This window comes from Anneissia japonica, unplaced genomic scaffold (genome assembly GCF_011630105.1).
Source record: "Anneissia japonica isolate Jap-2015-1 unplaced genomic scaffold, ASM1163010v1 scaffold288148_len106226_cov131, whole genome shotgun sequence".
Taxonomy (NCBI): Eukaryota; Metazoa; Echinodermata; class Crinoidea; order Comatulida; family Comatulidae; genus Anneissia; species Anneissia japonica.
The window spans coordinates 25,847-43,708 of NW_022721225.1; the positions used below are offsets into that span (position 1 = coordinate 25,847).

Here is a 17,862-nt window from a genome sequence, read left to right on the forward strand (position 1 = left end):
TGTATGTAAGGGTTTGCTGTTTCAGTTTTTTTCTTGTGTTTGAAATATCTCAAAAACGGCTGCACATACATAATAGATAATCATAGTGAGTGTTAGGTATAAATCCAATAAGAAATTATTACATTTTGGTGACTGTCCTAAGTAGGGTGTGGATGTGAGGAGCATTTAAAAGACTTTGTCCTAGACAAGATATCTCAAAAACTAAACTGATATTATAAATACAAGATATTATACACTGCATGGTAAAATCAGTTAAAATAATGTATACATTATAATAGGCCTACTAATATTTCGGATATTCAGATGATAAAAGCATACAAAATCATCGAATGGACCTTAAAGGACGATGGTAATTTTATTCAGATTGGCCTTATCATGTTTCAGAGCACACCATAATTTGTGGTATCTAAGTGACACTTTATTAAAAACAATCAATGATTTTGTTACTCAAATGTCATTATATTGGTATTTTTAAGCCTATTAGATTACCTGAAGAAAAAGCGATCCAGAAGTTATTATGGCAAAATTAAACTTTTGTTCGTCTCTGAATTTTAAGTTTTACTGTAATAAAGCCTATTATTAAATAGATACTTATTTATATTGTCAAAGCTACACTGATGAACTTAGATCAATATATTCATGATTAAGCATGTAACGCACGCAACTATTCAAATTAAAAATGTGTGTGCAAAATATTAATCACAATATTTTTTGGCATTGTCTTATAATTAAAGTCTTTTCATCTTTACACGGGCGGATCCAGAGAATTTCTGACAGGGGGGTGGGTGCACAAAATGAAGTTAACACCGCCACGCCCACCTCAGCCCCACCACGGTTGGTGTAAATAAGTAGTAACTAATCAAAATCTCCTTTCACCCACTGCTGGATTGCCACTGAACTCATTGGTGCACTCCTTTTTTTCCCTCTTTCCTCCCTTTAACTAAAATTTTTCTCTCTTTTTTATATTTTTCGGCTTGACTGACGGTTGGGAACGGGCCCTCATGGTCCCATAGTATGCCATAATAGGAATTTACTGGACAATACTGTATATGAAAAACTGCACAGTTTCTGATATGTATGCACTGTAAAACATTACTCACCATTGGCAAAGCTTTTAAATGATATCAAACACGACAACTTTTATTGGTCTATATCTCTGTAAATATGTAGTATGTTGTTTAGGTGTAATGAAAATAAATGATCAGTGTATATTTCCCTTTCCATTGACACTAATCATGACCATGTTTTATGTGGTGCGTCAGCCATCTTGAAATTCAAAATGGCAGCTGATGATGGGAGAAAAAATGTCACCTACCTTTTCAATTTCAGCGCACCAAAAATGATAAAGTTAGTCAGTAAAATTTATTTTGGCATCAAAATCTAGCTTCTTTGCATAGCAAACTGTACTAGTAGCTTATATTCTTATTCTTGTTTTGTATATTTTAAATATATTTTGCGATTACTTTTAAAACAAATAAACACCAGTTTTTGCATATGTTGAGTGACAGTAGTTATATTATGTCTGGGTTGTTGCCTGTCTAGAAATTATGAGTTTAGACACTAAAATCCTATCTGCAGCTTAGCTATGTTTATTGCTTCTAACATTCCGCTCTCCTCATTTTTTTCCTGGACTAATACTCATGGTAAATGGCATTAAAAAAATTGTCTGATTGTGATGTAGATATCTTTACCAGAAACAACAGTACTATAATATGAATTTTAATATTAAAGATAAAATATAAGTTGTAGACTTCAGAATTTCAATTATTAATCATTCAAAAATGACTTTAAAGTGGGGACAGAAAGTGAAACACATGATGTACCATCCTCTGCCACCTTTGAAGATACATCTGAACAGTTATCAAGCGATGAACAGAAGACACTGCTAGTGGGATCAAGTGAAAGTGAGTTTAGTTATTTTAGTATTAAATTGTTGCTTTCATTGTTGCTGTGTATTACTGTAGAGCAAAACAAATTTTATCCTTCTTAATTTTACCTTATAATAGAGACTCAAAAAAGTGAGACATCTGATTTACCATCACCTGCCACCATTGAAGTAAAACCTGAAAAATTACCAACTGATGAGCACAAGACACAGCTAGTGGGATCAAGTGAAAGTGAGTTTAGTGAAATTAGTATTATATTGTTGCAGTAGCTATAGAACAAACACTAATTTATAGTTACAGTATTTCATTATTATAGTTGTTGATGATTTACAGTAGCTCTTGCTCTGCAGTAGCAGTAGAATAATAAAATAAACATATATTATCCTTCTTAATTTTCAGCAATAATGGAGACTCAGGAAAGTGACATGCCTGATGTGCCATCCATTATGACCTTTAAAGGGTCATCTGGAAAATTGTCAAGTGATGAAATCAAGATACAGCTAGAGGGAACAAGTGAAAGTGAGTTTAAATATTTAAATAATATTTTTTGGTTTCTTTGCGTAGCAGCAATATACGTCTTTTCAAATCAAACATCCTTTTTAATTTCCACGTGCAATAGGAGACAAAAATATTACACATCAGATATGCCATCCACTACCCACTCCTGAACATATTTAGCAGTTCCATGGCTAAAGGCCTGTTTATACTTGCAACGATAATGATAAAAAGCTAAAAAGTGGGAACAAGTGAATATGAGTTTAATTATTTCACTATCATAGTAGTTGTTGTTGATGATGCTCATGCTCTGCAGTAGCAGAAGATTAAAACAAATCCTTCTTAATTTACAGCTATAACAGAGATTCAAAAAAGTGACATGCCTGATGTGGCATCCACTTTGAGCCAAGAAGGAACACCTGGAGAACTGTCAAGTGATGAATACAAGGCTGAGCTAGTGAGACTAAGTGAAAGTGAGTGTTTAAAGATTTCAATGTTGTTATTATTATATTGTTTTTTTATTTTTAGTTATTCTGACGTATAACACCAAATTGTGTTTCTTGGAAATGTATTTGAACATTAACCACAGATTATTTAATAATTGAGGTCCATGGTACCAAATGGACTAGATATTTATCCTCAATGGCTATGTAAAAAAAAAATCAAATATTTTAAGATATGTCACACAATAAAGAAATTTAAAAAAAAAGTTCTGTGTAAAGTAACTTGGATGTTTGCTTGATAATGATATTGCTGGTAAATCCATGATTTTTTCTGTTATCAAGAAATCAATGGTGACCTGAAATTTTATACCATAACATTAATTTTCTTAATCAAGGCACAACAAATTATTAAGCCATAAAGCCACCATGTAATGTAAACTACAATGCTTATTTTTTTGCTATTTTTTTTGCTGTTGAACAGTCATCTTTATCTATTTTATCCATTGATATCAGTACAATCATCCAAATGCATCAGCATTTAATATCATGTCATAATTATGTTTAAGTTTTCTCTTTTGTGATAAATCTCATCATCCTCTTTCTTTTCATGATTTTCTTTATTTTTCTAAATGCTTTTTCTTTTATACAATAAAATAGCGACCAATGAATATAATGTTATAACATTAAATATCATTAGATTTAAGTGTCATTTATGTTTTATTTACCAACTGCCTAATTACTGCTGTTACAGGCTGAGGCTATCGGCAATGCCACAGTGCGAAAAAAAACCTGCTGTTTTCTATGAGCACTGCCACAGTGTGTAAAAACTGCTGTTTTCTATTGGCACTGCCACAGTGCGAAAAAAGCTGCTGTTTTCTATCGGCACAGCCACAGTGTGAAAAAAGCTGTTATTTTCTACCGGCATTATTGCCGCAGTGCGAAAAAAGCTGCTGTTTTCTATTGGCACTGCCACAATGCCAAAAAACTGCAGTTTCCTATTGGCAATACCACATTCAAAAAGCTGTTGTTTAATTAAATCATAATGGATGTTTTGAATGATAGAGGACATTATTGTATCAATAATTGATTAGGTCTAAAATAATAATAATAATACCAGTAATAATAAGAGCTTGAATAATACTTTAATGAATTAATAATACTTTAATAATACTTTAATAGGCATATATATACGATAGCTTGATTAATGAGAGAATAATGAATCAGCATATTAAATCAACACATATGAACACAAGACACAGCTATTGGGATCAAGTGAAAGTGAGTTAGCTCACTGTTGTTGCAAGTTGTTGCTCTTGATCTGCAATAGCAGTAGTAGAATAAAACAAAAAACCATATCTTTTTAATTTTCACTTATAATAGAGATTCAAAAAAGTGGCATGCCATATGCGTCACCCTTGGAGAAATATTTGAAGAACTGTCAAGTGATGTTGTTTGGTATATTTTTCAAGTTGTTTCCAGTAGGAATTTTTCTTCATCTGTCAATAAACCCCAACTATTGAATAAATCTAGGCCTCATTCTGCAGCCCAAAACAACAGATATTTGCACCTTATGTACTCTTGTAATTTTTCCATAGGGCCTGTAAACAATAGTTCACATTGCTGCTTCCACAGCTACTGTGTATTCTGGTCCTTCAGTTAGGATGAGAATGACAGTGGAGTATGTATTACGTGTCAGTCAATTTGTTGCCCATGGTCTTGTCAAAAATAATCACTGATTATTATGGAATAGTAGTAGTCCCAATTTATAAAAAAAGGTGATAGAAAGGATTTAAATAGCCTCATACTAAGCCTCAGCATTTTGTGATAGGCCATTGCTAATAAATATTTGTAAATCGTTTTTTATCAATAATCAACTTTAGCACAATTTTTTAGGCCTTAATACAAATAGAATACACTAAGTGTTGTACCATTATGATCTATTATGCGCTTGAGGAGCAGGCAGCTAAGGAAAGGATTATTTTCCTCTTAAAATTGTGCTTTTTACCTTAATCTGATTTGATTGTGTTTAATGCGTCCGTGAAGGTTTGTGGAAGTTTTCTGTGGAGTTTTTTTGGAATTCCTGTGTTTTTTTTAAAGTATTGTGATCGTGTTATTTTTGAGCTGTTTCCTAGCACTGGCTTCGTTTAATCAAAAGACATAGCTAGTGACTAACACCCTTGGATTTACTATTGTTCTAAGCATTGCATGCACAGACTAGCTCATAGTGAACCGAACCCGCTGGTGTTACATAACCCACATTGCAGATGAAGGGAGTGTCGTAAACTAGTGCACGCAAGGCCGGCTGAGTACTCCCTGTATTCTTGTTCAGTGTCTGTTACTACTGTCATTTTTTAACTTTGTTTCTGTAGCTGCATTTCAACGTTTTTGATATTTTTGTATCTGTAGATATTTTAGAAGATTTTGAAATTTTAAAGTGGATTTTAGCCCTGAAGTAGGCCCTTTTGCGCCAAGCAGCATTAAAAATATATGATTTACACAATTAGCGAATTTTATAAAATTGGCCAACGGTGTACAGCAATTTCAGTCAAAGATTGTATGTCCGGGAAGAACTGTCATTCAAGATATGGACTGATCTTCACCACGAATCACTTGAAAGTATTTGGATAACGATCCACCCTAAACGCTTGCCTCATAAAGTTGCGAATGTTTCTTTTGGTCTTTATATCACCCAGAAAGTAGCATAAATAATGATTGGGAGATGGTTTCCCACATAACACAAAGTTTAGGCCATATATGTTGCAAACATCATGAAACGGGTATTATCGTCACATGACTTTAACAAAATGAGAGACTATCTGCTTCTGAAGTATCCCTTAAAACAGGTTGTTAAGGTCGCAACCAGAGAAGCCACATCACTTGATTTGATATACACTAATATGAGTGAATTTTATGAGGCCCTATAAGAGAATCACCGCTTGGTCTGTCTGACCATCACAGCGTTGTTGTTGTTTTTTTCACCCATCACAGGATCTCCGAATATCGTCACTTACCATACTAAGCGGAGATGTAATCCTAACACTAAGGTCAATTTTGCGTACGACCTCAAGAATGTAAGATGGCAAGATCTGTATTGTATGAATGGTACTCAGAGTCAGTTCAAATTTTATCAAATCAAGGAATACCATCATACCATTTCTGACCTGGTCAGATTGCCACAAATAGGTCATTTAAGGTCATTAAGATCAAGTATTTTATGGTATCTTAAAAATTACATAATTGCCGTATTTTACATTAGAACCATACCCAGGCTCTCACAGAATTCAAAATCTTTACTATAAACTACAATATTTCATTTGAGGTCATTCTGGCAGCCATCTTGAATTTCAAAATTGCTGCCACGCAAATCCTTTATTTATCAATATATCAGTTTTTAAACCATTTTAATGAGAATTATGATGTCTAAAATTATATTTCATGGTCAAGGATTTATAACACTTGTGACATGGTCAGATCATGGAGGTATTATTGAGGAGATCACTCGAAAAAGCTAAGCGCACGCAGCGCCATGAAAATGTACCAAGATCAAAGCTGCCGCAGCGCGTGAAGAACGTTTGCGCGATGCCTTTGATGTCCCATGTGTTCCCCACCATCAAATTTTCAGCATGCATAGTTTACCAAAAAATTGAACATGGCGAAATGGAGAGCACCATTTTTTCTCGATGTGCACTACATACAGTCAATCACTATGGCTGCGCAATCGTTTCCATTTTGAAGCTGATACATTTATCTCTCATAAAATATCAAACATATTAATATTTTCCACCAAAAAAAGTGTCGAATTTAATGGAACATTTACATGACCTTTAAACGTGTAGTATATTTCAACTTCAATTTTCATAAATTGGCCAAAATTCGCTAATTCTAATTTTAACAAATATTAATTAATAAATGATTGAGTATTATAATAAACTAAGTAATTTTAGGGTTAACGAGGGTTAACTATTCGAAAAATCAATCTAAAATTAGAGTATTTTTCAGTTTTACGCTGCCTAAGCTGAATGCAGGGTAGCGTAAATCATTATTCGCGTTGATTATGTGTTACCAACACGTCTGGTTTAGGTTAATGTGCGTTCGCGCACAGGCGTTTATCTTACTTTTAACCATTTTTACGAAGCAACTTTAGACTTTTAATTTTATGTCAATTCAGCTAATAATGGATGGGCCAGTAAGTATTTCAAATCATTTTTTATTAGACTCTTTTGATTACTATCAGCAGCATTTGATCAAGGCAATGGTGTAGAATAAGTAATAGGCCTATACAAATCATATTAAATTAATCAAATATTAATTGAGATTTTTTTTTTAATGTGTGGGATTGAAGGAAACTTTAGATTCTTGTTTAGATGTAGTGCCACGAAAAGAAGTAGGTCTGATGGTAGGTTTGGCTTAAAAAGAGGGACTTACTAATTTAGCCAAGTAGGCCTAGCTTATATGTTACGAATGTATGGTTCCACCCTTAAGCTCTATTACTATGTACATTGTACTATCAATGTGATGTGTATGAAATGCTCTACAACAATTTTAATTAATACTAATAGGCAATATGGGACGTTTTTCGGGATATTTTTTTCCGGATATTTACTATTAAGAGATTTACACTATCAATATTCAACTGTTTTGCTATTTAGATATTAATAATGAATGATGGAACAATTTCGAGCCTCAAGCCACCATTGTATACATTATCAAATTTTATGTGACAAAAATGTGATGTATCACATAGGCTTATTTTATCAAATTGTATTATTTATTTATCTATTTATTCCACTTTCTTTTATGAGGGTAGCTCTTACAGCGAGGCTGACTCAACGAAACCCTCATAACAAATACATTTCCTAATTTTTGAAAATTTTTTATTTATTTTAAAATACTTACTACTCATTTTATTCCTTAAAGAATACGCAATCAACCTACACTTGTCGAGTATGTGGAGGTGAATTCTATCTGGAATGCAGAAGAGGTTATATTATAACCTCTTCATTGCATTTGGAATTGATGTTGATAACGACCCATCGCATTTCCCTAAGTTTATTTGCAACACATGCCTTACAAAGATATGGAAATTTCACTTTCGACATAACCAAAACCATAGGATCCAGTATATCGGGCGCCTAGCCAATTTTGATATTTGACACAATTGTAAACAAAAAGTTCGGTTTACTTTCCTTGTTTCCTGATACTTTAAGAAGAAATGATCTGGTCAATCTTCTCTGTTTTATACACGACAACCCATGTGTTTAGGGTGTCCTGACCACACTGAGTTCGGGCACTGGAAGAACTGTACATATCAGGCAGATATATGCATTAGTGATGGGCATAACACGTTTTCTTCAACTGTGAGGCACTTAAATTGTGAAGGCTTTTCCGAAAATGTCAAATGTAAAGTGTGCAAGATGATGAGTGATGACTTTAAGCGATGTATGGGAACAACAAATGCAATCCTTGTAAAGGGGGAAACAGATGCGTTGGCATCCTGCAATCTTGAGGTGGTGCATTGCCATCAATTCGAAGTCTCCTAAGGCCTACAAAATTATTAGAGACAGTAACTTCCTGAAATTACCTGCTGCGTTTACTCTACGAAAGTATACACATTTTATGGAGCCAAATATAGGATTCAACACATCTGTTCTTCAAAACTTGTACGAAGAGAACAAAATGGAATCATATGAGGACTTTCAAAGGAACGTCGTTCTGCTTTTTGATGAAATGAAAGTATACAGCCAAAAGAGTGGTCGTATCATTGGGTTTATCGATGTCGGTGACATTGCCAAAGAAATGAGTGATTTCAAACGGCGTTGCGATTCAAAAGAAGCGCCAATCGCCACACATGTACTTGTCGTGATGGTAAGAGGAATATTTACATCACTGAAAGCACCGATTGCTTACTTTGCAACCAATTCTGTGAGTGCACATGAACTATACCCTGTACTTTGGGAGAGCGTTCATGTTGTAGAAATGATGGGTTTAAGGGTTCGAGGAATGGTGTCAGATGGGGTGTCATCCAAGAGAACCTTTTACAGGTTACATAAGTGTAATCTATCTCAAAAACTAAATAATTTTAATTTTTTTGCAGTACCTATTTTATGATCCTTACAGCATGCATCTCCAAAACCAGCTCCACATTTATTCCACAAACCAGTTTATCACAGAGCAAGTGTTAGCTCCAGGAAATCTAGATATGATTTTAGGCATTTCAGTTCCTTTGCTTATGTCCTACAAATTGTCTTAGTTTAATTTGTTTTTGTTTTTTTTTTTTCTGGTATTTTGAACACATGAGTGGAGTCAATTTTAAAAATGTTATGTTCAACTGAACATGTTTCCATTGAAGTTGTTCATTCATAAATGGCTCCCAACATTTTTTTTTTATGTCCTCCACATTATATATCATCCCATTCATCATTTATTTTGCAATAAACTACCCTTTAAATTCTTTAACCCACCCTTATTTTGTTGTTACTTATGATCTCTTGATTTTTAGAATGTTACATCTTTTAGGCTACTGTATGATTTGTAAAGCCAAATATTATTATCAACAATGTACTACTGTAGCAATACAAAATAATTTCATTTTCACTTCATTTTGGAAATTTATAATTTTATTAGTAGTATACATGTTCATATTCTTATTTGATTGGCTTTGCTTGCTGCTGTTTTAATGAGATAAAAATAGGATATGAATTACCAATCATATGATGAAAAAAGCTGTCTATCTTGCAACATGTTTACCACATAGTAGTTTAGGTGATTTTAAACCGGTAAATAAACTCCATGATACAGACTGATGTTTCAGTGGCCGTATTTACTGTACTATTGCTTCTTTATTATTATTATTATTATTATTATTATTATTATTATTATTGCTTCTTTATTATTATTATTATTGCTTCTTTATTATTATTATTGCTTCTTTATTTTTTTTATTTATTGTTTCTTTTTTGATTTGTAACCAGTAATGTCCTGCAGTATTTGCCATGTATGTCTGGAATCATTCCTCCTGAAGGTAGACTCAGCTTGGACTTGTAATCTTGTTTACATTTTGAAATCTCTTTGTCAATCTCTTTCTGCTTCTTTTTAACCAGGTATCGATATTTTTTTTTTTGCACATGCAGTACTTTCTTCCTTAAGTAAAAGTTTGAGTCTCCTTGAACACCATGGTTTGTTGTTAGGAAAAATTTTAATTGTATATTTTGGAATTGTGATATCAACACAAAAATTTATGTAGCTAGAGATTGCTTCCACAGATTCACAAAAGGAATGGTCACTTTCAAAGCTACCCCAATCTGTATTTTCCAGCATGTTTTTCAAATCTTCTTTTGCATCATCACTCCATTTCCTTTTAACTTGTTATACCGCCTTTTGCACATAATTAGGCATCATCAATACATTGTTATGGTCTGAACAACCCAACTGAGGGCACACTTTCGCTTGATATTTGAAATGGGAGTTCCCATAACAATTATCTAGTATTGCTTGATTTCTGGTGGGCTTGTCCACATGTTATGTAAAAGATGGTAGACTGCGACTTAAATCACATATAGTATTTCATAACTGGATCTGGGATCTATCCTTCATGGTCTTACATAATTGTAATCTATCTCAAAAACTAAATAATTTTAATTTTTTTGCAGTACCTATTTTATGATCCTTACAGCATGCATCTCCAAAACCAGCTCCACATTTATTCCACAAACCAGTTTATCACAGAGCAAATGTTAGCTCCAGGAAATCTAGATATGATTTTAGGCATTTCAGTTCCTTGTGCTTATGTCCTACTAATTTTCTTAGTTTAATTTTTTTTTTGTTTTTTTTTTTCTGGTATTTTGAACACATGAGTGGAGTCAATTGTAAAAATTGACTCCACTCATGTTTCCATTGAAGTTCATTCATAAATTGCTCCCAACATTTTTTTTTATGTCCTCCACATTATATATCATCCCATTCATCATTTATTTTGCAATAAACTACCATTTAAATTCTTTAACCCACCCTTATTTTGTTGTTACTTATGATCTCTTGATTTTTAGGAAAATGTTACATCTTGTAGGCTACTGTATGATTTGTAAAGCCAAATATTATTATAAACAATGTACTACTGTAGCAATACAAAATAATTTCATTTTCACTTCATTTTGGAAATTTATAATTTTATTAGTAGTATACATGTTCATATTCTTATTTGATTGGCTTTGCTTGCTGCTGTTTTAATGAGATAAAAATATGATATGAATTACCAATCATATGATGAAAAAAGCTGTCTATCTTGCAACATGTTTACCACATATTTTTGTTTTAAATATCAATTTCAAAAGGTCAATATGACGTAATAACTTCTGAAGACCCTGATGTTGGATTATTTGGTGAGTTTTTATTTTCAATTAACTTGGTTGATACATTTTGAGAATATTATATTTGTCAATATAAAACTGATTGACATTTATTTATTTAATTGGTATTTGTGGGGGTGGTTTTTTTTTTCCAAAACTTTTTTAGAAAAGTTTATTTTCTATATGTAAGTTTAAACACTGTAACAATACAAAGTAATTTCATTGTCACTGTATTGTGGAAATAATGATAGAAATTATCTTTTATACGGTATTCATATTTTTATTTGATTGGGCTTTTCATGCTGTTGTTCTAATCCCATGTCCTGGATTCAATTCCTGCCACAGTAACAAAGATTTTTCTCACAAATAAAACACGAACCTCACTAAACCTCATAATGAGACTTATGCAGAGCATCTTGTCTTGTTTGTCTTGTGAAGGGATAAGCAATTTAAAAAGAGTTTATATAAGTTTGCTGTTTGACATATCTGTCCTTCAGCCTAAACCAATTATTAAAATTAATGTTTTAATGAGACAAAGGCATGATATGAATTAACAATCATTTGATGAAAAAAGTTGTCTCACTTGCATTAACTTTTCCATATATTTTTTTAAAATAGGAAATAGGATTTATAATTGTGTCACTCTTTCAAAGGAAAATCTAAGTTAATTCTTAAATATAATTCTAAAAACAGTGATGTTGCATTATATAGTGAATTTACTATGTTTTAATTTCAATTAATTTGGGTATTACATTTTGTTATATATTATTTTTAGAAATATTAAGCTGGGATTTTTCCTAAACATATTATATTCTCTGAACATTTTAAAGGAAAATCTAAAGTAATTCCTAAGTATCCTCCTGAACAACTTGATGTTGGATTATCTGGTGAGTTTACTTACGTTTTTATTTTCAATCTTGGTTAATACATTTTGCTACACTGTATTAAACCGATTGTCATGTATTAACTTGTATTATTTTTATTTTTGTTTTACCAAAACTTGCAATTTCTTGAATTTTAGAAAAATTTAGCCTATATAAAGTAAAATGAAAATCAATCTATTACATTTTTATGATTCAGCACTGTAATAATACAAATATTTTCATCATCACTGCATTGTGGGAATTTTAAAAAAGCTTTTTGGATTCATATTTATTTTTGATTGGCCATGCTGGCCATTCTGTCAACATTTTAAAATGAGACCAACAATTTTAATTATGAATCATTTGGTGAAGCTAAAATGCTGTCTGACTTTAACATGACCATATATTTTTCTCTTAAAATAGAAATGAAAAAATTATCAATAGACTCATCATCTAAAATGCCGAAAGGATATTTTACAAGTCTTAAATATCCTATTTTCGAGGAACCTGAATTGGTTTATAGTAAGTTTACTTTTTTTTTTTCATTTAACTTGGTTGATATATTTTGAACATATTACTGTATTTTCACCTAAATGGCCTTAAATTGGTTGATGTTTTAATATAATATTTGTATAGTGGGAGTTTCATTTGGAAACAAGGAATAGAAGATCTAACATATATTCAATTATAAAGCTACCGTAAAACCTCGAATTGAAGCCCAATGTGCTTAATATCGAGACGGAGCCCATCTCAAATTGAAGCTCCCTTTTTTGGTTTGCAAAAGTAGCCTCGAATATGGGCTTCTTTTCAAGATAGCATGACATAACATGTACATACATTGTACATGAATTTCAAAGAAACAAAATAAATTAAAAACATGCTTGGTTTATACAGTAGTTTAGGTGATTTTAAACCGGTAAATAAACTCCATGATACAGACTGATGTTTCAGTGGCCGTATTTACTGTACTATTGCTTCTTTATTATTATTATTATTATTATTATTATTATTATTATTATTATTATTATTGCTTCTTTATTATTATTATTATTGCTTCTTTATTATTATTATTATTGCTTCTTTATTTTCTTTATTTATTGTTTCTTTTTTGATTTGTAACCAGTAATGTCCCGCAGTATTTTCCATGTATGTCTGGAATCATTCCTCCTGAAGGTAGACTCAGCTTGGACTTGTAATCTTGTTTACATTTTGAAATCTCTTTGTCAATCTCTTTCTTCTTCTTTTTAACCAGGTATCGATATTTTTTTTTTGCACATGCAGTACTTTCTTCCTTAAGTAAAAGTTTGAGTCTCCTTGAACACCATGGTTTGTTGTTAGGAAAAATTTTAATTGTATATTTTGGAATTGTGATATCAACACAAAAATTTATGTAGCTAGAGATTGCTTCCACAGATTCACAAAAGGAATGGTCACTTTCAAAGCTACCCCAATCTGTATTTTCCAGCATGTTTTTCAAATCTTCTTTTGCATCATCACTCCATTTCCTTTTAACTTGTTATACCGCCTTTTGCACATAATTAGGCATCAGCAAAACATTGTTATGGTCTGAACGACCCAACTGAGGGCACACTTTCGCTTGATATTTGAAATGGGAGTTCCCATAACAGTTATCTAGTATTGCTTGATTTCTGGTGGGCTTGTTCACATGTTATGTAAAAGATGGTAGACTGCGACTTAAATCACTTTGGTTGAGATCGCCCAAGAAAAATTTTGGGGCATCAGGTGCTTTTGTTTCAAGTTGATGAAAACATGTTGCGATACATTCCTCCTCCTCCTCCTCCTCACTTTTATGTGAGAATGTTTAATACTTGCTTATCTATATCTTTTATATTGTATTATTTGGTTATTTATTTTTGACAATAGAAAGTCATATTATTAATTGAGTGTCATGATTATCGATGTATATGAGACAGGCAAAAGTGTCATTTGCAGGTATCTATTATTGGTACTACATCCCTTAAAACATTGGCAGCCATATTGGGCCTGAGGCGGGTGTAGCTGAGGTGCAAATCTTTTATGTAGTACTCCTAGATGCCTGGAAACGCCTAATACCTGTATGCATCGATAAGCAAGTATGGAAAAAAATATTTTAAAAATCTGGCACATCAGCCTGAAAGCTTACTTTTTATCTTTTACCAATGATTTATTGTTATTTCTGTCCACTTAAAACTATTTTGGAAAACACTAGGTAGGGGAGGGGGAGTTAGACCAGGCTCGTAAAATTGGGGTTTTTATTTATGTGAAATCTTTCTTAAAAATGACCTGTAGAGTGCACTATTTCCATGTTACCTGAGGTTGCAAGAATTCATCATGTTTTTGGTTGGTATAAATGGTATTTTAAAATTCTGTTTGATATAGGTGACCTAAGAGGCTATGTAGCAAAGATGTTACACAGAAAAACGTTTTATGGGAAGGATGAAGGCTTGTTCAAAGAAAAAGAACGTAAAAAAGAATATTTCACTCAATCACAATCCATTGGACCAAGTTTCATTAAATCAAGTCAAGGTGAGTTTTTAAGTTTCTTTTTTTTGACAATTGTCTTCCGACCTTATGACCATCAATACCTGTCATTTGTGTGTGAATCTTTGTTGTGTTGTGTGAATGTTCTTTAATTGTTGGAGTTAATATTTGTAATTAATTATAGGCTTCTTACAGTATCAACAGTGTGCAAATGAAACATTGTTTATTTTCATTTGTCCCAAACTTGACCAATGTCTTTTGGAAAATACTGTGCTATATATTATTATTGATAAATTTAACTTAATTTAAGTATAGAATTTAAGACAAATGTAGGCTGATTTTTATCATAGCAGCTTAATATGTCAGCTCCCAAACCACAATTTAAAAAAATACTGTGAGTTTCAAAACTTGGACTGTGATATATCATAAGTAATACTGTATTATGTATTGATTGAAATACAGTATTATGTGAATTGTGAGTTCCTGACAAATCAATCAACATGACCAAAATATTTCATTTTTCAAGTTTTCTCAACTGATGATAATAAGCCAAAAATTGAGTGCATTCCTTGTGGGACTGTCTCAGCTGATAAATTCATGCCAGTGTCTCTCGTAAAGTTCATGCCTTGTCTTGGTCTTGCACTGTGTATGGATAACATTATGGGTTCCATACATTATATCATTTCATACAAAAAGGAAGATGTCTTCCTCTGTGCTTACAGCCTCTCTACCCAAGCCAACACACCAACCTGACTATGTTGTATTGTGGAGCTAATAGTTGTAGCTTCTTTTTAAATCTTTAAATAAAAAGTCATAGCTAATTTTATTGTTTGTTCTTTCAAATAAAATTTTTCATAGGCAGAAAATTACTGTGTGCTTGAAGGCCATTGAACTTAAATGTATTTAGATTGCAACTTGGTCTATACCCAAACAAAGTTTATTATATTATAAAAAAAATATGCACAAATATTTTTGGAAGGCAATTACTCGTAATCATCCCTGACTCCAGGAATACCTCATATTAATTAATATAAATGCGATAGATACTGGACACTGTTAGTTTCAATATTTTCCAAATAAGTCCAATCCCATTTTTGGCTGATATGATAAATCAAATCTTCCCCCTCCCTTTATTGTCCAGAGAATATTTTCTATGCTCCTTCCATGGTTTTCTCGCACTTTGATGTTGGTTTTGCTTTTTCATGCTTTTTCTATTTTGTATGTCACCTTTGTATGTAATTTACTGTATTTGTTTGTGTTGTCATTTTTATGCCATTTTAATATTTTTCTTTTGTAAATCCTTATGCAATTCAGCCTTCTTGCTGCTATGTATGTTTTTATTATTGAATTTTCAATAAATATACCTCAAATAATAATAATATTAATAATAACATCTTTGAATAGTATGTTGTTTCTCTTTTCAGATATGGATGACAGTGAACCATCAGTCGCACACGAGCTGCCGAGTAAAGGTACAATTAAATATGAAAGTCACATAGAAGACATATGTAAATCACTAAGGATGTTTAGTCAGGTCATATTCCCCCGTAAGAAGGTCATATGCCCCTGTAAGAAGGTAATCTCAGAATCAGATGATCAGATCATTCGACTGATGAGTGGAAAAGTAAATCGGATGATAAAGGATTCAAAAACTGAATTGAAACAATCATCTGAAGACATTGGCAAAATGTTTGCTCATGTTTTAATTGCTGTACAAGATGAACAAAATGTTTTAGAGGAAATCCATGAATTATGTACTAATGATATTGTCAGTAGTTTATCAACTGAATGTAAGAAATTAAATTTCAAATACGATATTACAAGGTACTACAAACGTAGTTTAAAATCAATTAATATATCATTTTTAATTCATCTGCTGTGTAGTGCACCAGCACTTGAGTTACTTCGTTTGATATGTTGTGATATAAAAGGTGTTAATGTGAATGATATTGCTGATACATTGTATCAAGAAGGAGTTGTGTTGCAATTAACAGATCTTAATATCAGTGAAAATAACCTCAATGAAATCAAAGGTTCCTCACTTGCCACTTTGCTTGCTGTAGCTCCTAAGCTGAATGGTCTTAACATGATTAATTGCCGTATCCCAGGTGCTGTAATGGATGATATGGTTAAAGAGTGTTTTAGTAGGGGAGTTGTGTTGGAATTAACAGATCTTAATATCAGTGGAAATAACCTCATTGACATCAAAGGTTCCTCACTTGCCACTTTGCTTGCTGTAGCTCCTAATCTGAATTATCTTCGCATGAGTAATTGCAGTATCCCAGGTGCTGTAATGGATGATATGGTTAAAGAGTGTTCTAGTAGGCGAGTTGTGTTGCAATTAACATGGCTTGATATCAGTGGAAATAACCTCAATGAAATCAAAGGTTCCTCACTTGCCACTTTGCTTGCTGTAGCTCCTAATCTGAATTATCTTGGCATGAGTAATTGCAGTATCCCAGGTGCTGTAATGGATGATATGGTTAAAGAGTGTTCTAGTAGGCGAGTTATACTTCATATATAGTAGAAAAATTAATTGCAATCAGGTAGCAAGTTTTGTAGAGGTGTTTAATGCGTGTTTAATTAATTTGTATTTTTAATATTTCTTAAATACATAATACACATGATGCTATTACAAGGAAGTTATGGTTTTTATATTGATACAATTTTATTTATTGTTTTCTGATTTGCATTATCAAGAATGATTACCATTGGATAATATCGGACATGGCCTAGAACTAAATTAATCGGCAGCTGTAACTGAACATAGAGTTAAGATATAAGGCAGTTTGATAATTTCTTGAGAGTTAAAATACAGTAATACAATAATTGTATTCATCATCATGTTTAGTTGTAAATCAAACCATTTAGTGGAAACCGTAAAAGTAGTAATATAAAATATGATTTACATAGCACATATATCCACTTAAGAAGTGCTCATGATGCTAGATATGGAAACATGGAAAAAAACCAGAAAGCTTGGAAATTAACCCATGAAATGTCCTAAACTAACACCAGTAAAAAATAAGCAGAAGAAGCAATTTGACACACTCAATGCAATGAGGGTGCTAGTTTCTGGCTCTCTTAGCCAATTTAAACATATGTAACACTATACATACAGTAATAGTAGAACAACAGAACTAGAGTGAGGTGCTTAACAATGCATAAAGATCATGCTGCATGGCATGTTGTACTGAATGTGGTGCGGAATTTTTTTAATTCAGGTTTACCGGTGATACTATCATGAATCACAAACCGTTTCTGTATGATTACTCACATTATCCTTTCTTCTACATAATCAACTGATCACCATGTTCCATTTCTGGTATTTGAATCTTTGCAAATTTTC

General features: G+C 32.3%; 1 protein-coding gene across 1 annotated transcript in view; it reads left to right on the forward strand.

Annotated features, from left to right (window-relative positions):
* The window catches only part of LOC117111489, a gene marked incomplete at its 5' end in the record, with an annotated part of 40,094 nt that extends 22,611 nt beyond the window's left edge, over window positions 1-17,483 (forward strand). The window contains 9 exons of the mRNA XM_033254408.1: window positions 1,794-1,904; window positions 2,007-2,117; window positions 2,286-2,405; window positions 2,735-2,854; window positions 11,155-11,202; window positions 12,000-12,056; window positions 12,456-12,554; window positions 14,412-14,558; window positions 15,938-17,483. Of these exons, the coding sequence (XP_033110299.1) occupies window positions 1,794-1,904; window positions 2,007-2,117; window positions 2,286-2,405; window positions 2,735-2,854; window positions 11,155-11,202; window positions 12,000-12,056; window positions 12,456-12,554; window positions 14,412-14,558; window positions 15,938-17,037 (1,913 nt within the window). The remainder of the gene's footprint in view (window positions 1-1,793; window positions 1,905-2,006; window positions 2,118-2,285; window positions 2,406-2,734; window positions 2,855-11,154; window positions 11,203-11,999; window positions 12,057-12,455; window positions 12,555-14,411; window positions 14,559-15,937) is intronic.
* Between the last annotated feature and the right edge of the window lie 379 nt (window positions 17,484-17,862).